The 23,107-nt window shown below is 45.5% G+C and overlaps 1 protein-coding gene across 1 annotated transcript in view; it reads left to right on the forward strand.

The window, feature by feature from the left end:
- Nucleotides 1–10,574, forward strand: part of NTSR1 (neurotensin receptor 1) — a 137,014-nt gene extending 126,440 nt beyond the window's left edge. Inside the window, exons 3-4 of the mRNA XM_056845377.1 lie at nt 5,614–5,704; nt 10,234–10,574. Coding sequence (XP_056701355.1) covers nt 5,614–5,704; nt 10,234–10,483 — 341 coding nt within the window. The 3' untranslated portion in view covers nt 10,484–10,574. The remainder of the gene's footprint in view (nt 1–5,613; nt 5,705–10,233) is intronic.
- The last annotated feature ends 12,533 nt before the right edge of the window (nt 10,575–23,107 follow it).

Raw genomic sequence — 23,107 nt, forward strand, 5'->3', positions numbered from 1 at the left:
TCAAAGAGAACTTTGACTCTTGAAAGCTTATACCCCGAAAATCTTGTTGGTCTCTGTGTTGCTACTAGACTCACGTCTAGCTGTTCTACTGCAGACCAACGTGGTTACCTTCTGAAACTTTTCTTTACTGACCACCTGCTTCGCTTCTGACAAATGGGAAGACATAAAGTAGGACCAACAACGAGGATCTTGGGTAGGTTCATCAAATAACCAGATCCCCATATCAAATGCTTTCCCCTTTCCATCCGGAGAGCTTAAACTACCAGGGCTTGGTTGGTAACTACCCTCCCAAGTCTCTGTCAGACACCTTAAAACGAAGCCGAAAGATGAGATACATGAAGAAAATACGTCCGGAGGCGATTGTGGAAAAGCTTTAAGGATGAACATGCAGCTGAAACATTTGATTCACATTAGGGCACATTATTCATTCAGGAGCCCAAGTTGCAGGCGTGATGGATTTAGGACTCCTTACGCAAGAGTTTGCTGAAGTTGTGGATCATCAACATGACAAAACTCAGCTCCACAGATCTCATAGACTCTAATTGCTTGACCAGTCAACATCACTTAGGCGGAGATTTTTGTGTCCTGCTCGACCTTTTCCTGCATCACCAAGATGTTGAAACAGAAGGTGCTTCCATTATAGTATTAGCAGCTGTCCAACGTGATAGGCGAGCCCTGTGGCGCCGAGTGTTAAGCTGCAGTACTGCAGTCAAAAGCCCTGCTCACGACCTGAGTTCGATCTCAACGGGAGTCGGTTTCAGGTAGCCGGCTCAAGGTCAACTCAGCCTTCCATCCTTCTGAGGTCGGTAAAATGAGCACCCAGCTTGCTCATTTTACCTACTTGCTGGGTATAGATGACTGGGGAAGGCAATGGCAAACCACCCCGTAAACACAGTCTGCCTAGGAAAGGTTGGGGTGTGACATCACCCCATGGGCCAGTAATGACCCAGTGCTTGCACACGAGACTACCTTTACCTTTAACATGATAAAAAGGTAAAGGTCCCCTGTGCAAGCACCTGGTCATTCCTGACCCAATGGGGTGATGTCACATCCCGATGTTTCCTAGGCGTACTTTGTTTATGGGGTGGTTTGCCAGTGCCTTCCCCAGTCATCTTCCCTTTACCCCCAACAAACTGGGTCCTCATTTTACTGACCTCGGAAGGATGGAAGGCTGAGTCAACCTTGAGCCGGCTACCTGAAACCAACTTCCCTTGGGATCAAACTCAGGTTGTGAGCAGAGCTTGGACTGCAGTACTGGAGCTTACCACTCTGCACCATGGGATGTAAATGTATAAAGTGCCGTTAAGTCGCAGCTGACTTATGGCGACCCCTTTTTGGGGTTTTCATGGCAAGAGACTAACAGAGGTGGTTTGCCAGTGCCTTCCTCTGCACAGCAACCCTGGACTTCCTTGGTGGTCTCCCATCCAATTACTAATCAGGGCTGAGCCTGCTTAGCTTCTGAGATCTGACGAGATCAGGCTAGCCTGGGCCATCCGGCAGCCATTATTTTCTTTAGAAGACTCTATTTGTAACTTTCAGGACCACGGAGAGTGCTCATTAGACAAGCAACTTTTCAAGTCATGGTTGATAGCCATCCCTAAGGTGATTAAATAAGTAATCAACAAGGATTTAAAGAATAGAATTCACTGCCAGTGGAGGAAGTGATGGCTATGGGCATAGATGGCTTTATTTATTTATTTAGATTTATATGCTGCCCTCTATCCCGGCCAAAGCCAGGCTCAGGGTAGCTAACATCATTAGAACACACAACTGGGGGGGGGGGCAACCCTAAGACCCCATGGGTTCCCAGTATGGTGTTCCTCTACCCTCAGAGGGCTCTGCACTTGGTCTCAGTTGTTTTGGGATCTGCTTTTGATGAATGGGTGTTCCTTCGAGTTCCTTACTGCTTGGTTCGGGGTGGGGGTGGGGATTCATTCCAGGCTTCATCCAAAGTTGAAAACAATAGGGTAACCATTATGTATTCCCAGCGATGTATTAAGAGTTTGAAAATGTTATAAAAAGCATCGCTTTAAAGGGGGGTTTGGATGCCATGGCTAAAAAATGGTTGGAAGACGTCTTCACAGCTAAAGAGGCCAAACAAAGTGCAAACAGTATTTTTTATAACAGTTTCAAACTCTTAATACATCGGTGGGAATACATAGAAAGTGCGAACAGTATTTTTTATAACATTTCCAAACTCTTGATACATCGCTGGGAATACCTAGTGCAGTAACAGCCAATGTCTCCTCCAGTTCCTGACAAGTTCAATACACTCCAGGAGTCATTCGTCCACTTAGTTGCCTCAAAATGAGAACAGGGCTCCCAGGACCTCACCAAATTAAAAGCTCAGGTTCTGAAATGGGTTTCTCCGCTCTTCGGAAATAGAATCTGTCTTTGCCTGTGTCGTGCACGGTAGGTTTCCGAAATAACTATCCAATCTTTCAGTTTGATATAACTGATGTTTTCCTGGTGTGGAATGAACTCCTGCTGAACAGCTGACACTCAGGCATCCCCCACTATCAGAGACAGAGAAATTAGTGAAGTTCAAACAATTCAGAAAGTACCAGTGAAAAGCCACTTGGATCTTTCATTTACCCAAATACTCAACAGGTAGAACAAGATCATAGAATCAAAGAGTTGGAAGGGACCACCAGGGTCATCTAGTCCAACCCCCTGCACAATGCAGGAAATTCACAACTACCTCCCCCCCACACACCCCCAGTGACCCCTACTCCATGCCCAGAAGATGGCCAAGGTACATAAGAACATAAGAAAGGCCATGCTGGATCAGCCCAAGGCCCATCAAGTCCAGCAGTCTGTTCCCACAGTGGCCAACCATGTGCCTCTAGGAAGCCACAAACAAGGTGCCCTCCCTCTCATAATCTGCTTAAGACCACAGAATCAGCATTGCTGACAGATGGCCATCTAACCTCTGCTTAAAAACCTCCAGGGAAGGAGAGCCTACCACCTTCCGAGGAAGCCTGTTTCACTGAGGAACCTCTCTAACTGTTAGAAAATTCTTCCTAATGTCTAGACAGAAACTCTTTTGATTTAATTTCAACCCATTGGTTCTGGTCCGACCTTCTGGGGCAACAGAAAACAACTTGGCACCCTCCTCTGTATGACAGCCCTTCAAGTACTTGAAGATCTTGAATTGCAGGGGTGCTCATGTATGAGAAGAAGAAAAGCTGGTCATATACCCTACTTTTCTCTACCTTAAGAAGTCTCAAAGCGGCTTACAATGACATTCCTTTTCTCTCCCCACAACAGGCAACTTGTGAGGTTGGTGTGGCTGTAGTGGTGTAGTGGTTAAGGGCGGTGGTTTGGAGCAGTGGACTCTGATCTGGAGAACCGTCCGGGTTCGATTCCCCACTCCTCCACATGAGCGGCGGATGCTAATCTGGTGAACTGGATTTGTTTCCCCATTCCTACACATGAAGCCAGCTGGGTGAACTTGGTCTAGTCACAGTTCTCTTAAGAGCTCTCTCAGCCCCACCTACCTCACAGGGTGTTTGTTGTGGGGAGGGGAGGGGAAGGTGATTGTAAGCCGGTTTGATTCTGCCTTAAGTGGTAGAGAAAGTTGGCATATAAAAACCAACTCTTCTTCTGAGAGAGTTCAGAGAGAACTGTGACTGGCCCAAGGCCACCCAGCAGGCTTCATGTGGAAGTGTGGGGAATCGAACCCGGTCCTTTAGATTAGAATCCGCCACTCTAAACCACTACACCACGCTGGGTCTCACTGGCTGGGGGAAGTGAACTCTGTTATACCTGGAAGTGGGGAAAAAATGTTCCCTGTTACATTTACACATATTTTTCAGCAGGTTCAGATCTCTAGTTCTTGCTGTTAGTTTTGCAGATTTGTTGGCATTGTCTATGTGCAATACAAACACACAATGTATGACACATACATATACACAGAGAGAGATAAGCATGTATTTTCCTATATGTTCCTGCCCATATGTTCAGTTCCCATATATTCCTGCCCGGGAATTAAGATCACAGGAATAGGCCCTCCTTACTGTCCCATCAACCAGAGAAGCTCATTTGGTGGGTATATAAGACAGGGCCTTTTCAGTGGCATCCCCACAATTATGGAATTACCACCCCCAGGAGATGCCCTTGTCCCCCTCACTTTCTTTAGAAGACAGTTTTATTTAGGACTGCATTTGGTTAAGTTTAGTAGCAGTCCTGAGTAGTTCGATTCCCCACTCCTCCACATGAGCAGTGGACTCTAATCTTGGTTTCCCCACTTCTACACATGAAGACCACTGGGTGTCCTTGGGCTAGTCACACTCTCTCAGCCTCACCTACCTCACAGGGTGTCTCTTGTGAGAAGGGGAAGGGAAGGAGATTGTAAGCCAGTCTGATTCTTCCTTAAGTGGGAGAGAAAATTGTCATATAAAAACCAACTCTTCTTCTTCTTGACTTTAAAATTACCATTTTATGTTTTAAGTTGTTTTATTTGATGTGTTTTATCTCTGTTTGTAAGCCACCTTGAGCTCTACAAGAGAGAAAGGCAGATAATTAAAGTTTTAAATAAATAAATAAATCATATTGCTCATTTGTAGACGCACAAGAAAAAGTTTGGCATGAAGAAGCCCAAAACAGCACCAAAATAAAGAATCCCAGGTTTGATTTGCACATGGGAGGTTCTAACTCGGAAAAGAAATTCTCAATTTGGAACAGGAGAGATTAGAAGTTTAAACTCTTCTCTGCTGAAAAACTCACCCCAGATATGCTATTTTGTGTACCATCTGAATGAGGTAGTGTTGTGTAGTGGTTAGAGAATGTTTGACTCAGATCTAGAAGACCTGGGTTCAGATTCCTGCTCTGTCATGAAGCTCTGTCATGAAGCTCTTTAGGCCTGTTGTAGCCTAACCTACCTCAAAGGGTTGTTGCGACAATGAACCGTGAGAAGGAGAACAACGTGCTGCTCTGAGCTCCTTGGAGAGAGAGAGAAACAGACAGACAGACAGACAAACAATGATAATGTAGATCTTGATGTATGTGGATTTTGAATTGTCATACCGAATTAATCTGTTTGTGACTTTCAGGTTGGTAAATTGCTTTGTGTTCTGTGTTCTAGAAGAAAAGTGCCGTAAAAATATTCTAAATAAATAAATAATAGGCAGACAAGTGCACCACACATACCAGTTCTAACATTGCAGTGAGCAGGAGGTTGGACTAGATGGTCTCCTAGGTACCTTCTAACACTTTATGACACATTTTCAGTGTAATACTAAGGAGAGTTGCTCCAGCCAAAGCCCATTCATTTCAGTGGGCTTAGACCAGAGTAACTCTGCATAGGACTGCTGCATGTTCCTGATTTTTGAGCATATGCAGCCTATAAATATGATTAACTGAGAACACTTCCCCTACTGTTTCTACTGCTTTGCCATAAATAACTAGATGTCAGGTGTCTTTTTGGCTTGAACTTGCATTGTAGTAGTGATGCTAGTCAGCTAGACAAGCCAGCTGTTAGACTGATCACGGAATACTGCTGCTGCTTAACATAAATCATGACCCAAATCATTGTTTGATTTTTTTTTTAAAAATGTTTTAACAAAAATACAGATTACTAGAGAGTCTGAACTGTATTTTTATCCATTGTAGGGGCTGTTGTGATCGCCTTTGTGGTTTGCTGGCTTCCCTATCACGTCCGGCGACTTATGTATTGCTACGTGCCAGAAGATCAGTGGACAGAGTGAGTAACTTTGTTTTTTTAACATTAACTACAAAATGTTTGAAGCAACTACAGATGTATGAGAGCCAGCGTGGTGTAGTGGTTAGGAGCGGTGGACTCTAGTCTGGAGAACCGGGTTTGATTCCCCACTCCTCCACATGAGCGGCGGACTCTAATCTAGTGAACCGGGTTTGATTCCCCACTCCACATGAAGCCAGCTGGATGACCTTGGGCTAGTCACAGTTCTCTTTCTCAGCCCCACCTTCCTCACAAAGTGTCTGCTGTGGGGAGAGGAAGAGAAGGCGATTGTAAGTTGGTTTGACTCTCCTTGAAAGGTAGAGAAAATCAGCATATAAAAAACGACTCTTCTTCAAATGGCAGTACCAACAGCGCAGCGCTGTCCCCCTCCGCTGGCTCCTGACTTCATGGGAGAAGAAAGCAGCTAATGCTCCATCCTGCTACCAGCGACTAGATAAAGGTAAAGGTCCCCTGTGCAAGCACCGGGTCATTCTTGACCCATGGGGTGATGTCACATCCCGACATTTTCTAGGCAGACTTTGTTTACGGGGTGGTTTGCCAGTGCCTTCCCCAGTAGCATTCAGGAAGACTTGGTACCCAGGCTTGGTACCCCTTGACATAGTAGTTGTGCTGATCAAAATGCTATTTCACACATTGCTGAATATTATATGGGTGATGTTTGCTGTAGTTCTGTTACGGAGAATTGTCTCACCTCTAAGGGGAGTATTTATTTTAAAACAGGCATGTGGAAACAAAAGCCATTTATGTATGGCTGTTTCCTCGCGGTAACCCTGCCAACTACTTTGGGGCTTTGCCTTGATTATGCATGCATTTTTCAACTGTCAGAGGTCGCCTCGCTCTCCCCACATGTTTCCACATGTTTTGCCCAGTTCTTCTGGATGCTGGCTAAACAGGAATCCAGAAAAGGTGGGCAAAATGTGCAGAAACATGGGGGGAGAGTAGGGTTGCCAGGTCCCTCTTTGTCACAGGTGGGAGGTTTTTGGGGCGGAGGGCAGGGTTTGGGGAAGGGAAGGGCTTCAATGCCATAGAGTCCAATTCCAAAGCGGCCATTTTCTCCAGGGGAACTGATCTCTATCGGCTGGAGGTCAGTTGTTATAGCAGGAGATCTCCAGCTAGTACCTGGAGATTGGCAACCCTAGGGGAGAGCGAGGCGACCTCTGATGGTCAGAAAATGCATGCATAATCAAGACAAAGCGTTGAAGTAGTCAGTGGGGTTACTGCAAGGAATCAGCCATGCATAAATGCCGAATCGTCTCTTTGTCACAAAATAATGAATTAAACCACTAAGAGCCAGCGTGGTGCAGTGGTTAAGAGTGGTGGTTTGGAGTGGTGGACTCTGATCTGGAGAACAGTGTTTGATTTCCCACTCCTCCACATGAGCGGTGGAGGCTAATCTGGTGAACTGGATTTGTTTCCTCAATCCCACACATGAAGCCAGCTGGGTGACCTTGGACTAGTCACACCATCTCAGCCCCACCCGCCTCACAGGGTGCCTGTTGTGGGGAGGGTAAGGGAAGGTGATTGTAAGCCGGTTTGAGTCTCCCTTAAGTGGTAGAGAAAGTCAGCATATAAAAACCAACTCTTCTTCTTCTTATCTGATGAACTGAGTTGGTTTCCCCACTCCTACACATGAAACCAGCTGGGTGACCTTGGGCTAGTCACACTCTCTCAGCCCCACCCGCCTCACAGGGTGTCTGTTGTGGAGATGGGAAGGTTTGATTCTTCCTTAAGTGGGAGAGAAAGTCAGCATATAAAAACCAACTCTTCTTTTTCTAAACCACAGGGCTGTATTGAGATAACTATTCTCTCTAATGGCCAATCTCTTACATGTAAACAGCAATCTGAGTGAACAGGTTGGAACTTTATTCCAGATGTCAAGTGAAAACTTTATATCCCAGCCAAAAACCACTCAATGTTGTCTATTTAAAACCAGTCTAGACACTCTTGAAATGACTAAATATAAAATAATCACAATGATGCAAAAAAAAAAAAAAACCACGTCCATTAAATTAGAAATAGAAAAGCATCTGTTTCATCTCTTATCCTTCTCAATCTTAAATTTAAGGGGTAAAATACCATTTCTAAGATTGTCGCCAAAGCATTGTCAGAAAGTTGACAGTCTTATACTACTCACGTCTCAATCAGGGTTTTTTAAAATGTAGCTACCTGATACATGCTCAATTACTTGAACCTCACATGACTTAAAACATGTACTTCATCTCCTCTGAAGGTGTGAGATAAGACCACTCTGAGTTTAGAATTTCCTTTCCCGTAGAAATACTTGTTTCCAAACTGTGACCTACTCATTTCTTAATTTAGTTCCTGGCATGAAGCCGTCTCTTCATAATTCTCTTCCTCAAGGATAGAAAAGAAACAGTCATGCGGACACAGCAAGAAACTAATCAATGTTTTCAGAAGTTTTCAGGCCTGCTTTGTTCAATAGTCTATACCATTAACAGTTAGGGCACATTTGCTTATTTATTTAAAATATTTATTAGCTGCCTTTCTTCCTTACGAAGCTCAAGGTGGCTTACAATATAAACAAAATACATAAAACAGAGTTCATAAAACCAAAATTTAGAATCACAATTTAGGACTGCTTTAATCAAACACAGTCCTAAATAAAACCATCTTCAGCTGTCTTCTAAAGATTAACAGTGATGGGGCCAGGCGCATCTCCCTGGGGAGGTTGTTCCTTAATTGTGGGGCTGCCACTGAAGAGGCCCTGTCTCATGTACCTACCAAACAAGCTTCTTTGATTAATGGAACAGTCAGGAGGGCCTCTCTCTGTGATCTTAATTTCCAGGCAAGAACATATGGGAGAAGACAGTCCTTCGATACCCCCATCCAAAGCCTTTTAGGTTAATCGCTTACAGCCTTTAACAGTCAAAACCTTTAAAGGTCAAAGCCTTTAAAGGTCAAAACCAACACCTTGAATTGAGCTCGGAAGTGATTGAGTAGCCAGTGCAATTGCAATTGCAATTGCAATAATAATAATAATAATAATTGCAATAATTTAATTGCTATTGCTATTGCTATTGCTATTGCTATTGCTATTGCAATAATAATAATAATAATAATAATAATAATAATAATAATAATTTATTGCAGTCATAGACCAGTAAATATCATACTGCATTGTTATGTTACAAATCCAAAATCTAAAACCTTACATTTAAAAAATTGGTAACAGGACAAATAAAATACAGATAAAATACTATCAGCTGTGTAAAACTTGTAGCAGAATTACTATACTTATTAAATTTCCTTATCCTCTCTGTGAAGAAATGGGAGACGTAAAGTACCCTAAGCTTAAGAGCCTGTCCTATGTTCCAACATCTGATAGGGCATGTATAGAGAGAGGGACAGAGGAATTGCGTTTCTCCCAGTTGTTTTGAATCCCTTGCTCAATCTGTTGCTGTGCTAGAAGTATCCCTGGAAATGTTTTACTTTTAATAAATAAATAAATAAATAAACTTTGAATGCTGACCATAGTTCTCTGCACCACATAGTCCTCCACCAGCTTGGAACAGGCTATTGGAAAATGGGGGGGGCTAGGAGGGAGGAAGGCTGGCCGTTGGCAAGCAGTGGCGACCCCAGGCAGTATCTTGTCTCCATGGTGCCCAGAAGTGGGGCAAGCAGGAGACACCGAGGCAAGGCCTCAGGGTTTGAGAGGGACGCTGGGGGAGATCCTGACCCCCACCCCAGTGGGCAAGTCCTACAACGGTCAGGTGGTGGCAGCGGTTACCCAAAAGGAGAAAGAGGCAACCCCTTCCAGGAGAGGTTGAGAACCCCTGGGAGAGGGCAGGAGTGGAATAGGGCCTGAGAACCTGAGCAGGCCCGTTCCACCACACTCTCCATCAGCCCTTTTCTTGCTCCGGGCTTTTATCACACCAGCACAAAAATTGGCCATTTGTTTCGACATCATGGGGTTTTCGTCAATTAATAATTTATCCAGCCATACCTGCTCTGTAGGAGGAGCCCCGTGGCGCAGAGTGTTAAGCTGCAGTACTGCAGTCAAAAGCTCTGCTCACGACCTGAGTTTGATCCCAACGGAAGTTGGTTTCAGGTAGCCGGCTCAAGGTTGACTCAGCCTTCCATCCTTCCGAGGTCGGTGAAATGAGTACCCAGCTTGCTGGGGGTAAAGGGAAGATGACTGGGGAAGGCACTGGCAAACCACCCCGCAAACAAAGTCTGCCTAGAAAACGTCGGGATGTGACGTCACCCCATGGGTCAGGAATGACCCGGTGCTTGCACAGGGGACCTTTACCTTTACCTTTACCTACCTGCTCTGTACTTTCTGCGAATTTAACGATTACAGGATGGACAAACGTAACCCTCAGACCACTACAATATGGGCATCAAAAAAAGACATGCTTCAAATTGCTATAATATTGAGGTCACATCATTCCAGTAAGTGACACAGACTAGCGGTGTAGCCACGGGACAGTTCTGCCCGCCACAATCTTCCCTGTTCAGCTGATGGTGTCTTTCTCTTTCTTTTCCACCAGCTTCCTGTTTGACTTCTACCACTACTTTTATATGCTGACAAACATCCTCTTCTACGTCAGTTCAGCCATTAACCCGGTCTTGTACAACCTGGTGTCGGCCAACTTCCGCCAAATCTTCCTCTCGACGCTCATGTTTGTGTGCCTGCCCTGGAGAAAGAAGAAGAAGAGAACAAAGTTCAACAGGAAATCCAACAGTATCTCCAGCAACCATACCTTTTCTAGCCAAGTCACCAGGGAAACCACATACTAAGACCTGGGCATTGCCAAAGGAAGGAAAGAACGAGCGTCTCAATTCAAGACTGAATGGGACCTTGCAAAGAGGGCTGTACCGCTTTGTGACATGGCCTCCAAATTCACCATAGCATGAATGTGTTTTGCTGGTCGTCATACCTTGGAACGAGTAGATGTTCGTTCTACCAGTTCAATTTGGGGTTATTTTAATGCATCGGCCTTTGCCTCTTGTGAGTAACGTCTCCATGTTTTGTAACTTTGATCTGGCATAAAAGTCATCTGTGATGTCATCGAGGAAGCCATAGCCGTTATTGAGTCAACGCTGGCCAAGCTCGAACGCCTTTTTGTCCTGCAATCCATTGATGTCTCCATGTACAAGAAAATTTACGAGAGGCTACGAGAACATTGAAAAGATGGAGATCACCTCTTCTGGTGGCTCTGAGATTGTAAAATGACATGGAGGCTGGGTAGTTGCTTTTGTCGAGGGGTTGTTTTTTTTAGCGAGAAGGAATTGTTGGGTTTTTGGGGGGAGGGAAAGGGAAACATATCCAACTAGTCTTCGTAGAAAAAGGAATGTAAACTGTTCAATTAAGAAGGGCATGCGCTACTCAGGGAACGAGTCTATCATCGTGTTTAAGGAATTTGATCTGAATTCAGTTGAGTACAGTGTGTTTGGGAAAACCAGTCTGGATTCCCATTTTTTTTTCAGAAGGTAGAATGCCTTGGTTGGTCCACGGTGCCATCTTGGGTTTAGCTTTCAAGAGCAACATTTTGTGTGTGTGCTTTTTGACCCAGGACGCCATCTTCTTTTGTTTTGAATGTGCCTGTCATGGAGGGAACTCGCTCCTTGATAAATGCCTCCAGTCATTGCTACAAGATTTAAGTATCTTTACATGGAACAGCAATGCTATTGGCAAAAAGGTGGTGCCCGTTGGTAGAGGGTACCAGCATCTTTTGCTTACTGTTGAAATAGACTTGGGGTTAGGGAGATGTGCTTGGCTTGGATGCACGATCCACTTCTAGTGCTGTGACTGGCAGGTGTGCAACCTTTGTATTGGTGCCAACAACATGTTCTGTGTTGGGCTGAATGTAGGGGCAGAGAAGGCTCTGCTTAGAGAACTTGACAGTGGAAGAACAGGGAGGGATGAGACAGGGAGTTAGAAAATGGTACATGAAATTGTATACGGGGGCAAGTAGCCCATAGCCGAGCAGGGTTGTGGCTGTGGCTCAGTGGTACAGCTCCTGCTTGGCATGCAGAAGACCCCAGGTTCAATTCCTGGCATCTCCAGTTATAGGGATCAGATAACGGGTGATACTAAATACCACTACCTGAAACTTTGGAGAGTAGAAGATAACTGACTTTGATGGACCAATGGTCTGACTTAGCGGGAAACACTAAGCTTCTGCAAAAGTTGTAGAGCAAAAGATACTGACTTAGATGGACCAAGGGTCTGGCTTAGTGGGCAGAACTCCCACAGTCTAATGAGGCTTCTTCCAACTTAAGTGTCCCTTCTGTTGGAGGAAGAGCCTCTTAGGTTGGCTCCTTAGTGGATTAGTAAAGATACAGGCTAGTATGAGGCCTGGGAACATGTGTAGATTAAATTAGTGGGAGAGACAAAACAGGAAACATATGGCTGAAGGAACAGGCTTTCAGGAAACATGTGGCTGAAGAAATGAGTATGGAAAGTTTTCAAGGACAAGAAGGGTGTGACTAATAGACATGATTGGAGCTGTTTCAGGCCTATAGAACTTCATGATTGTCTTTTTAATATTGTTCATCAGTATAGTAATCCAGAGTTCATCTGTGGAGCTCATGAGTATGCATGGTCATCTGCTGATGGAATCCTCACAAAAACCCTGGGAGATGGGTTAGGCTGAGAGAGTGTGTCCATGGCTCAGCGGCATTCCTTGTTCAAGAATTTTAGGTGTTTGGGAAAGACCGTCCTTTGCCTGAGACTATGTAGAGCCACTGCCTCTCAGAGAAGATGAAGACGAAGACGAAGAAGAAGAAGAAGAAGGAGGAGGAGGAGGAGGAGGAGGAGGAGGAGGAGGAGGAGGATAAATTGGTTTTTATATGCTGACTTTCTCTCCCACTTAAGCAAGAATCAAACTGGCTTACAATCACCTTCCCTTCCCCTCCCTACAACAGACACCTTGTGAGGTAGGTGGGGCTGAGAGAGCTCTAAGAGAACTGTAACTAATCCAAGGTCACCCAGCTGGATTCATATGTAGGAGTGGGGAAACCAACTTGGTTCACCAGATTAGCGTCTGCTGCTCATGTGGAGGAGTGGGGAATCAACCTCAGTTCACTAGATTAGAGTCCACTGCTCCTAACCTCTGCTCTTAACCCCTACACCCCAGGCTGTCTCTCTGTACTGAACCAGATGCTTAGAAGGTAGTGTCATATGCATGTTAGCAACTTGCCCATGTCACCCAGTGAGCTCTGTGGTTGTGTGGGAATGTGAGCCCCAGTGCCCATGTCTATCCACTATACCACATCCACTTTCTTTCTTTATCAGAGAATATGGTGATCTTCTAAGAGGCAAATTCAGCTCTCTCACACAAGAAGCTCATAGAATCATAGAGTTGGAAGGGACCACCAGGGTCATCTAGTTCAACTCCCTGAACAATGCAAAAAATTCCAAACCACCTCCCCACACACACACCCAGTGACCCCTACTCCATGCCCAGAAGATGGCCAAGGTGCCCTCCCTCTCATGGTCTGCCTAATATATGAGCTATATAATTATATTAGCTATATAATTGCCCTGTATTTTCCTTGCTCCTGTATTTCTAGGGTTGCCAATGTCCAGGTACTAGCTGGAGATCTCCCGCTATCACAACTGATCTCCAGCTGAAAGAGATCAGTTCACCTGGAGAAAATGGCACTTTGGCAATTGGACTCTGTGGCATTGAAACCCCTCCCCTCCCAAACCCCACCCTCCTCAGGCTCTGCCCTAAAAACCTCCCACTGGTGGTGAAGAGGGACCTGGCAACCCTTTGTATTTCCCATCATTTTCTCTCCCACCGGCTGGTGAGCTGCAGTGTAGAGCAAGCAAAGCTGAAGGATAAGAAGGCACCATGTGTTCTCGACAGCTTTCATTCCAAACATCTCCAGCCATTTGGCAATGCAACAGTACAGCAGCTGACACAAAGGCAAAGGCCAGCCGCTGAGATGCTCTGAGAGGTGTTTGTAGCTCCTGGGCACGAGCGTATGTGATAGTCCAGCTCCAACCAAATCAAAATGCTGCAATGCAAAATCAGCAGCTGCACATGGTGTATCTGTTGCTGAACCGTACCACTAGAGACCCCAGGTAGAGGTATCAAATGTCTGAATGCTTTCTACACATTAAAGAAGAAACATACAATAGTTCTCTGCATGTTAAAAAAAAGAGGTAAAGGTAGTCCCCTGTGCAGGCACTGGGTCATTCCTGACCCATTGGGTGATGTCACATCCCGACATTTACTAGGCAGACTTTGTTTATGGGGTGGTTTGCCATTGCCTTCCCCAGTCATCTACACTTTACCCCCAGCAAGCTGGGTCCTCATTTTACCGACCTCGGAAGGATGGAAGGCTGAGTCAACCTTGAGCCAGCTACCTGAAACCGACTTCTGTGGGGATCGAACTTGGGTTGTGAGCAGAGCTTTTGGGTGAAGTACTGCAGCTTACCACTCTGCCCCGCAGGGCTCTCTCTGCATGTTAGCTTCCACAAATTCCAAAAGGGAGGAAGGTGAACACATGAACACATAAAGCTGCTTTATACTGAATCAGACCCTTGGTCCATCAAAGTCAGTATTGTCTACTCAGAGTGGCAGCAGCTGTCCAGGGTCTCAGGAAGGGGTCTTTCACATCACCTACTTCCAGATGCTTTTAACTGGAGGTGCCGGGGATTGAACCTGGGACCTTCTGCATGCCAAGCAGATGCTCTACCACTGAGCCACAGCCCCTCCCCAAAGGTGGCTAATAAATGTTTTAAATACATAAATGGAATAAAGGTTCTAACCTAAGGCTTCTTGCATTGTGATATGTTACTTTTCAATGTGCAGAGAGTTATTACATAAAAGAGTATTATTTTAGACATTTGATTCCCTCACCTAAAATGTGAAATTATATAATTCAGCCATCATGGTGTAGTGGTTAAGAGCCAGCGTGGCCTGGTGATTAAGAGAGGTGGACTCTAATCTGGAGAACCGGGTTTGTCTCCCCACTCCTCCACATGAAGCCTGTAGTGTGACCGTGGGCTAATCACAGTTCTCTTCGAACTCTCTCAGCCTCACCTACCTCACAAGGTGTCTGCTGTGGGGAGGGGAAGGGAAGGGGACTGTAAGCCAGTTTGATTCCCCTTAAAAGATAGAGAAAATTGGTGTATAAAAACCAACTCTTCTTCTTCACTTAAATTGTATGGGGCTGCAGGTTAGGTGTTTTTTATTGTTGTGGGTGGGGGTTCCTCCCCCCACATGTTGAATGCTAGGTCTGGGAGGCTCGGTTTCAAATCCGTACTCTGGTACAGAAACTGGCTGGCTGACCTTGGGCCAGTCTCTCTCAGCCTAACCTACCTCACAGGGTCATGGTTGTAAAGATAACATGGAGGAAGCGAGAACAGTGTTGACAGCTGTGTTGGACCTCTACCTGGATGACAGCTTGCTTGCCGCTACTGGTCTTCTATGATGTGCAGCCGTAGCGATGTGTTGTATGAGCTCTAGATAGACTGTTGGTTGGAACAGGGTGAACATGAGGCCCAATGGGCCTGCATGAATTATGTGGCACCACAAGGTGACCCAGAATCCTCTGCAACATATTGCAACATTCACCCAAGGCAGATGTGCCAGGTGTTCCTAAGTGGACAAATGGATGGGGAAAAGATTCACTGGTCATTTATGCATGGGAGTTTTACCTGAGGTTCATTGCATGCTGGACTCACACTTTTCTGTTGGGAATCTATGCACCGGCCATTTCCCAAGCTCAAATCGAGTCCCGCCCCTTTAAATGCTGCTCTGTAATTGGCTTACTTCACAGTGCTCACCGTGAGAGAAGATTTCCTCCCCCTCAAACCCAACTGCTGCATAAAAAAGCATTTTAAGAACAAAAACAAAAAATGGAGCAATCTGAAAGAAGGGGGGGGGGAGAAAATCCAAGTCTCATTTTTAAAAAGCCTTTCTTTTTCTCAGAAAGAGCTCCAAGGTAGCAGGAAGCACTTGAATCCCCGCCTCTTTACACACTGCTTTGTGATTGGCTGTGAGAGAAGCCAATCTTCTGTGCTTCCCCCTGCTTGCCATCTGCATGGAAATTTGAGCTGGGCTAAGCTCAGGGAAGAGGGAAAAGTCTGATTAACAGAGGAATGGGAGGACCCGGGTTGGTTTTGCGTTGAAACAGCGTCGAGCTACCAAGGAATGGGATATCGTGCATACTGAAAAGTTAGATCCTGGCTGAAACAGGGAATAAAGACGGTTACCGCGACCATGCATAAATGACCATTGTTGGTAGAAAGTTTGGAAATAAATTGATTAGAGAGATGTCGTCTAAGGATGGATGTTACAACTGATTTGGGTTGCTTACGGGCAAGCTAGGTGAACAGTAAAAATGAATTGTCCAGGACAACCCATGAAGGTTTATTGTCAGTGCTATGAAGGTTGTCTGAGCAGGAGTCAGACATTGGTTTAATGGCAGGGAGCTCTCCGTTTGCATGCCATTGAGTGAGGCAGACCTCCCAGCCTAATTAGATGTTTCTAATTTTCGCTTCGGATGAGAAAAGAAGATGAAAAATTCAGGGAAGCGAAGCGAGAACAGATGGATCGCGTTTATTTTAACAGTCCGCCACATGACTTCTCAGAAAACGCATTTTCCAGGCTTCCCTTCCTCTGCTCGGTTTCCCTGAGAGCATCGTCCGTTCGACAGACTGCGAAGTCGGGCTCCGCAATGCATTGCGCCCCCCTTAAATTCCCTCCCAACCAGATTGTCTCTCCAAAGGTCCGGCATGCATCCGGGCGGATAAGGCAGTGCCCTTCTTCTCGTCTTCGGTACAGCGTGCGAGATTTCGCTTCAGTGACTCTGTTCTTCAAGAAGCAAAATGCAACAGAAGGGCAGATGGAAGGCCTAACGGGGACACAATGTGTAAACAGGGAAATAAACAGATGCTTTCATTGGCTGTGTCAAATGGCTTTTCAGAACATAGGACAAATGCCTCGCTTGCTACTGCTGGATACCGTTGTTGGCTTCGATCAAACGTCCTTTATGTAGGGCAACAGATTTTTTTTTCATAAGCAGACTTTCATGCAAATTGCATGACATGGCAAAAGCTTTTCATGCGCAATAATTTTGAGTCGTGTTCCAATCTTTTTGTCGAGTGTGGTACTTCATACAGTAAATCTGTGGCAAACTAAACCAACAAATAGCAAATTGAAAATCGCTAAGGAATATGCCCCACTGCTGAATACAAAATGAACCATTTTGGCCATTTATTTCAGGATCCTGTTTGGGGTAAGGGTGCCAGAAAAAATATATGTAAAAATAAAGGGCAGCTCTTCCGTTCCATAGTTTCAGAGGGTGGCCATGTTGGTCTGCAGTTGGAGAGCCAGTGTGATGTAGTGGTTAAAAGCGGTGGTTTGGAGCAGTGGACTCTAATCCGGAGAACAGAGTTTGATTCCCCACTCCTACACATGAGCGGCAGACACTAATCTGGAGAACTGGGTTGTTTTCCCCACTCCTACACATGAAGCCAATTGGGTGACCTTGGGCTAGTCACAGCTCTCTTAGAGCTCTCTCAGCCCCTCCTACCTCACAGGGTGTCTGTTGTGGGGAGGGGAAAGGAAGGTGATTGTTAGCCAGTTTGATTCTTCCTTAAGTGATAGTGAAAGTCGGCATATAAAAACCAACTCTTCTTCTTCTAGATTTGAGTCTAGTAACATCTTAGAGACCAACAAGGTTTTCAAAGTATGAGTTTTCAAGAGTCAAAATTCCTTTCATCAGATACACAGTGGATACCTGATGAAAGGTGCCTTGACTCTCAAAAGCTAGTGTGTATGTAAAGTGTCATCAACTTGGCAAGAAACTAACAGAGGTGGTTTGCCATTGCCTTCCTCTGCATAGCAACCCTGAAATTCCTTGATGGTCTCCCTTCCAAATACTAACCAGGGCCAATCCAGCTTAGCAGCCAAGATATGACAAGATCAGGCTAGCCTGGACCATCCAGGTCAGGGCTTTGATAGCTTATACCCTGAAAATCTTTAAGGTACTTCTGGACTCCAAACTAGATGTTCTGTTCCATCTATTTCTTCTTCTAGGTTTGAACTATTATCACACTCTGTTCCTGAAGTTGCAGGGCAAGGAACAGCATTAGAAATAAGTAATTAAAATAACTGGCCCTGGGTGATTATTTTAATAACCGCTAGAAACGCCCCCTCACCCTTGGCCACCAAAAAAAAAATGCCTTAATAAAAACGTTTTGGGGAAAACTATGCTTTATGAGAAACACGGGGCTGCCAATGAAAACAGCATCTCTGTGTCATGTTCTTGCCTTCTTTTTTGCAAAGAGTAGTAAAGCCTGTCTCATGTCCTGATGTCATCATTTTGTACATTGCCACACCCTGCCCATATCATTGGCCGCCATTGGTGGACATAGGAAAATACACAGTGTAATGACATCAGAACACTGGATACATTGTTCTGCATGATACAAAAGAAGCCGACACAGGGATGCCAATTTTAGCAGCAACCTCAAGTCTCTTGTAAAGTGCCATTCTGCCCATGACTTGCTTCCTGGACATGTTCTTGTTCAGAATTTGCTGGGCCTCGAAAGTCCCAGCACTGTGGAACAGCTGCTAGTAATGTCTTGTTTTGTGCCCTTGCTATTCAGTATGAGAACATGGAGGGATACACAACACAGGTTCTCCCTGTGGTCCGCTGAGATCTCAGTCACAATAGAGATGGACGTGGTCTTGGAGGTTGGCAACCTGTAAGGGGCAGTGAGTTTTTAGAATAAGGGATTTCCAACAACCCCATTTTCGGCAGATTAGAAAGTCACGTTTTTCAGAGCTTAATACACAAAAGAGAAAAGGTATCGTAGGTCATTTATGCATGGGAGTTTTACCTGAGGTTCATTGCTCGCTGGACCCTGACTTTCCTATTGGGAATCCATGCATCAGCAGTCTCCAAGCGCAAATCAAGTCCCCACCCCTTTAAATGCTGTTTTTTAATTGGCTTACTTGTAGTGCTTACTGTGAGAGAAAATCCCCCCCAACCCAATTGTCACATAAAAAAGCATTTTAAGAACAACAAAAAATGGAGCAATCTGAAAGGAGGGGGGGAGAAATCCAAGCCTTGGTTTTAAAAAGATTTTTTTCTGCTCAGAAAGAGCGCCGAGGAAGCAGGAAGCATTGCAATCCATGCCTCTGGACATGCTGCTTTGTAATTGGCTGTGAGCAAAACCAGGCTTGTGTGCCCCGCACTTTGCCTTATGCATGGGGAATTTCACCCAGGCTTTGCTCAGTGAAGATGGAAGAGTCGGGTTAACAGAGGAATGGGAAGTCCCGGGATTTGTGAGGGCTGGCTGCATAACTCCCAGGAACAACCGAAACAGACTGGGGGGCGAACGTGAGTTATAGTAGCCATGTATAAACGACCAGAATTGAAGTCTGCTAAGAAATCACATTTTCTGTCTTGGAAGCCATAATAATTGACGGAGGGGAGCTGTGGCTACTTGGATGCACAGTACAAAGGTCTTTGTCATTTAGATGGCAAATGATAGGGATTTAATTATACGTTAAAGTATTGTATTTTTTTTTTATTTGCTCCACTTTACCTCGGGGATCTTTTTTAAAGTAGAAAGGTAGCGTCCAAGTGCCCAAAATCAATAAAAAAATTCCTCCCATGCTGAAGTCAGATGTGAGGGAGATCTGACTGCGACATCCGTCATCCCATTGATCACCAGGGTTGATTTGGCTGATCTGGCTGGCTGGGCACATATCCCCTTCCCCCCTCACAGTTCCATGCGTGCCCCACTGAAGCTCCATTCTCAGTAGAAGAGGATGACCATCCCAGATTTCCAGTATTTCCCAACCTGGACCTATGTCACATCCAGTCTGGCTTTCAGCCTTGGTTTGATTCCCCACTCCTCCACATGAGCGGCGGAGGCTAATCTGGTGAACCGGATTGGTTTCCCCACTCCTCCACATGGAGCCAACTGGGTTACCTTGGGCTAGTCGCACTCTCTCAGCCCCACCTACCTCGTAGGATGTCTGTTGTGGGGAGGGGAAGGTGATTATAAGATGGTTTGATTCTTCCTTGAGTGGTAGAGAAAGTCAGCATATAAAAACCAACTCTTCTTCAGATAGAATGACTGTACCATTCTTCAGTCAAGGATATGCGGTCGATGCACTCCCCTGCTAGAGCCTCCAAATTTCCAAGGCTGAAGGCCAAACTAGATGTGACATAGGGTTGCCAGGTCCGGGTTGGGAAATACCTGGAGATTTTGGGGGCGGAGCCTGAGGAGGGCTGGGTTTGGAGAGGGGAGGGACTTCAGTGCCAAAGAGTCCAATTGCCAAAGCAGCCATTTTCTTCAGGCGAATTGATCTCTATCGGCTGGAGATCAGTTGTAATCCCAGATCTCCAGCCACCACCTGGAGGTTGGCAACCCTAGTGGGCCGCATCCTCATGGCTGCCACAAGGATACCACTGCCATTCTAAAGTCACTTAAAAATTCCATGTGGGATGGGGTTGCCAGGTGCTCCCAGGAACCCCGGCAGGGAGCTGAGGTGGGTTGAGATTGCAAGATCCAGGTTGGGAAACTCCTGGAGAATTGAGGGTGGAGCCTGGGGAGAACCAGGACCTCAATGGGATACAATGCCATAGAGTCCACCCTCCAAAGCATCCATTTTATCCAGGGGAACTGATCTCTGTAGTCTGGAAATCAGCTGTAATTCCAGGGAATCCCCAGGTCCCACCTGGAGGCGGGCATCTGTAGCTGCGGGCCCAATCTTGATCAGGCCCACAACGCAATGCTCTTGTTCCCCATGCCTTTTCAAGTGCTGAAACTGTGGGGATGCAGATGTTTCGGCACTTGAGAAGATGTGGGGGAAGAACTCCCTGCCCCAAGATGTGGTGATGGCTGCCAACTTGGAAGGCTTTAAGAGGGGAGTAGACATGTTCATGGAGGAGTGGGCTATCCATGGCCACTAATAAAAATGGATCCTAGCCATGATGCACACCTATTCTCTCCAGGATCAGAGGAGCATGCCGAATATAGTAGGTGCGGTGGAACACGGGCAGGATGGTGCTGCTGCAGTCGTCTTGCTTGGGGGCTTCCTAGAGGCACCTGGTTGGCCACTGTGTGAACAGACTGCTGGACTTGATGAGCCTCGGTCTGATCCAGCAGGGCCTTTCTTATGTTCTTATGAGGAACTAGAATGCCTCAGCTCACAGATTTTTAAAATGATTTTAAAATACCGACGATATCCTAGTGGCCGCCACAAGGACGCTGTCACATCTAGTTTGATTCGTAGTGCCAGTGGTTTAAAAAAGGTTCTGGGGCTACAGCCGGATGAGTTCTGGTTCAGATGAAATCCTGCCAGCACTTTCCTCTTTTATTACAACGTTCCACCTTTGTGCTGGCAAACGCATCTGTCCGTTCAATACGACAGCCCTGCGTGCGTCATCCTTGTGGGGGGAAAACTCAAATAACTGCCCGTTTTAAAGGGGGGAAATACAAGAGTTCTCCTGACGCTGTGTTATTGAGGGGTTTGCTTTATTTTTATTTTTTTACAAAATCCTTTGACAACGAGAACAAAGAATTCGAAGGAACGAATGCACCAGTACACCTGCTGACAGCTTTCGTGTCAAAGGGAGTGTGGGAAGGGAGTTCATTTGCCCGTTCCCCGACGTACCAAACCAAAATGCTATGAAGATGAATTTTTAGCTCCAACTGTAAGGAATAAGCAACTTCCTGGTTAATATTTGTACAGTATGGTACTATTTTGTCATGCGTTGATCTCAAGAAATAAAGAGCCGGGGGTTTGTTTTTTGGCTGATGGTGTTTCAGAGGCTTGACTGCATCCGTACCAAACTGCCGTAGTTTGTGGTTTAATGGTGGAAAGATGGGTTCTAAAAGAATACATCTCCTCCCCCCCTTCAGAACTTCACAAGGAGGCCAGTTTTAATAAGCAACGATGAGTGGGGCTTGAAGGGTTAAATGCCCTCTTCCCTTCTCACATAGCCCAGGTCCAAATTGTGGCTGCACACGCACTCAATTTACTTTTTAGAGGATGACAAGAGACCTGTCGGGCTCTCACCCCTACAATCATAGAACTGGAGGAGGCCATAGAGGCCATCTAGTCCAACCCCCTGCTCAATGCAGGATCAGCCTAGAGCATCCCTGGCAAGTGTTTGTCCAGCCACTGCTTCAAGACTGCCAGTGAAGGGGAGCTCACCACCTCCCTAGGGAGCTGTCGAACAACTTTTACTGCCAATTCCCCCCCCCCTAATATCCAGCTGGTCCCTTTCTGCCCGCAATTTAAACCCATTATTGCAAGTCCTATCCTCTGCTGCCAAACAGGAACAGCTCTCAGTCCTCCTCTAAGTGACAACCCTTCAAATGCTTAAAGAGAGCAATCATGTCCCCCCTCAACCGCCTCTTCTCCAGCCTAAACTTTCCCAGCTTCCTCAGCCTTTCCTCATAGGGTTTCGTTTGGTCCTGCCCACAGAAATGGCTCTTTGGCATTCAAATTTGTTTGTTTGTTCATTTATACCCTGCCTTTGTCCCCAATGGGAACCCAAAGTGGCATACTTCGTTACCCTCTCCTCCATTTTACCTTCACAACAACCCTGTGAGGTAGGTTAGGTTGAGAATGTGTGACTGGCCCACGGTCAACCAGCATGCTTCCATGGCAGTGTAGTTATTCAGACCTGGGTCTCCCAGGTCCTAGCCTGACACTCTAACAGCTACATTATACTGGGTTTCAAATTCAATCCTTAAAACTCCACTTTGGGTTTCAATTGACACAGAGTGTTGATATAGGGTTGCCAGCTCCAGGTTGGGAAATACCCGGAGATTTTTGGGGTGGAGCCTGAGGAGGGCGGGGTTTGGAGAGGGGAGGGACTTCAATGCCATAGAGTTCAATTGCTAAAGGGGCCATTTTCTCCAGGTGAACTGATCACTATCGGCTGGAGATCAGTTGTAATAGCAGGAGATCTCCAGCTACTACCTGGAGGTTGGAGCAAAAAAGGCACGTTTACTATAAAAGTCAAGCTGAGAGAAAGTATAGTAAGGGCTCTATAAATGACATACAAACTCTTATTCTATAAGCCAGTGAATTTAGTGACAAAAGTGAAAAAATTACATACAATCTAATAAAGGAAACTTATGAAAATAACTATGAGGGGACAATAAGCATATGAACAGTACAAAATTCTAAGAGACTAATAAGTCATTGAATGAGATAAGCCAAAAAAATATATTTTTGTATTGTATTGTATTGCCTCACATGTACTCATAGTTATTTTCATAAGTTTCCTTTATTAGATTGTATGTAATTCTCTCAACTACCTGGAGGTTGGCAACCCTATGTTGATAGATACACTTCTGCCACCTAGAACAGAAGCAAGAAGGCAAGCAGCTTTGAGCAGAAAGCAAAGCTTTTAGTTATCAGATGG

The sequence above is a fragment of the Euleptes europaea genome, chromosome 2 (assembly GCF_029931775.1).
Source record: "Euleptes europaea isolate rEulEur1 chromosome 2, rEulEur1.hap1, whole genome shotgun sequence".
NCBI classification, from domain to species: Eukaryota; Metazoa; Chordata; class Lepidosauria; order Squamata; family Sphaerodactylidae; genus Euleptes; species Euleptes europaea.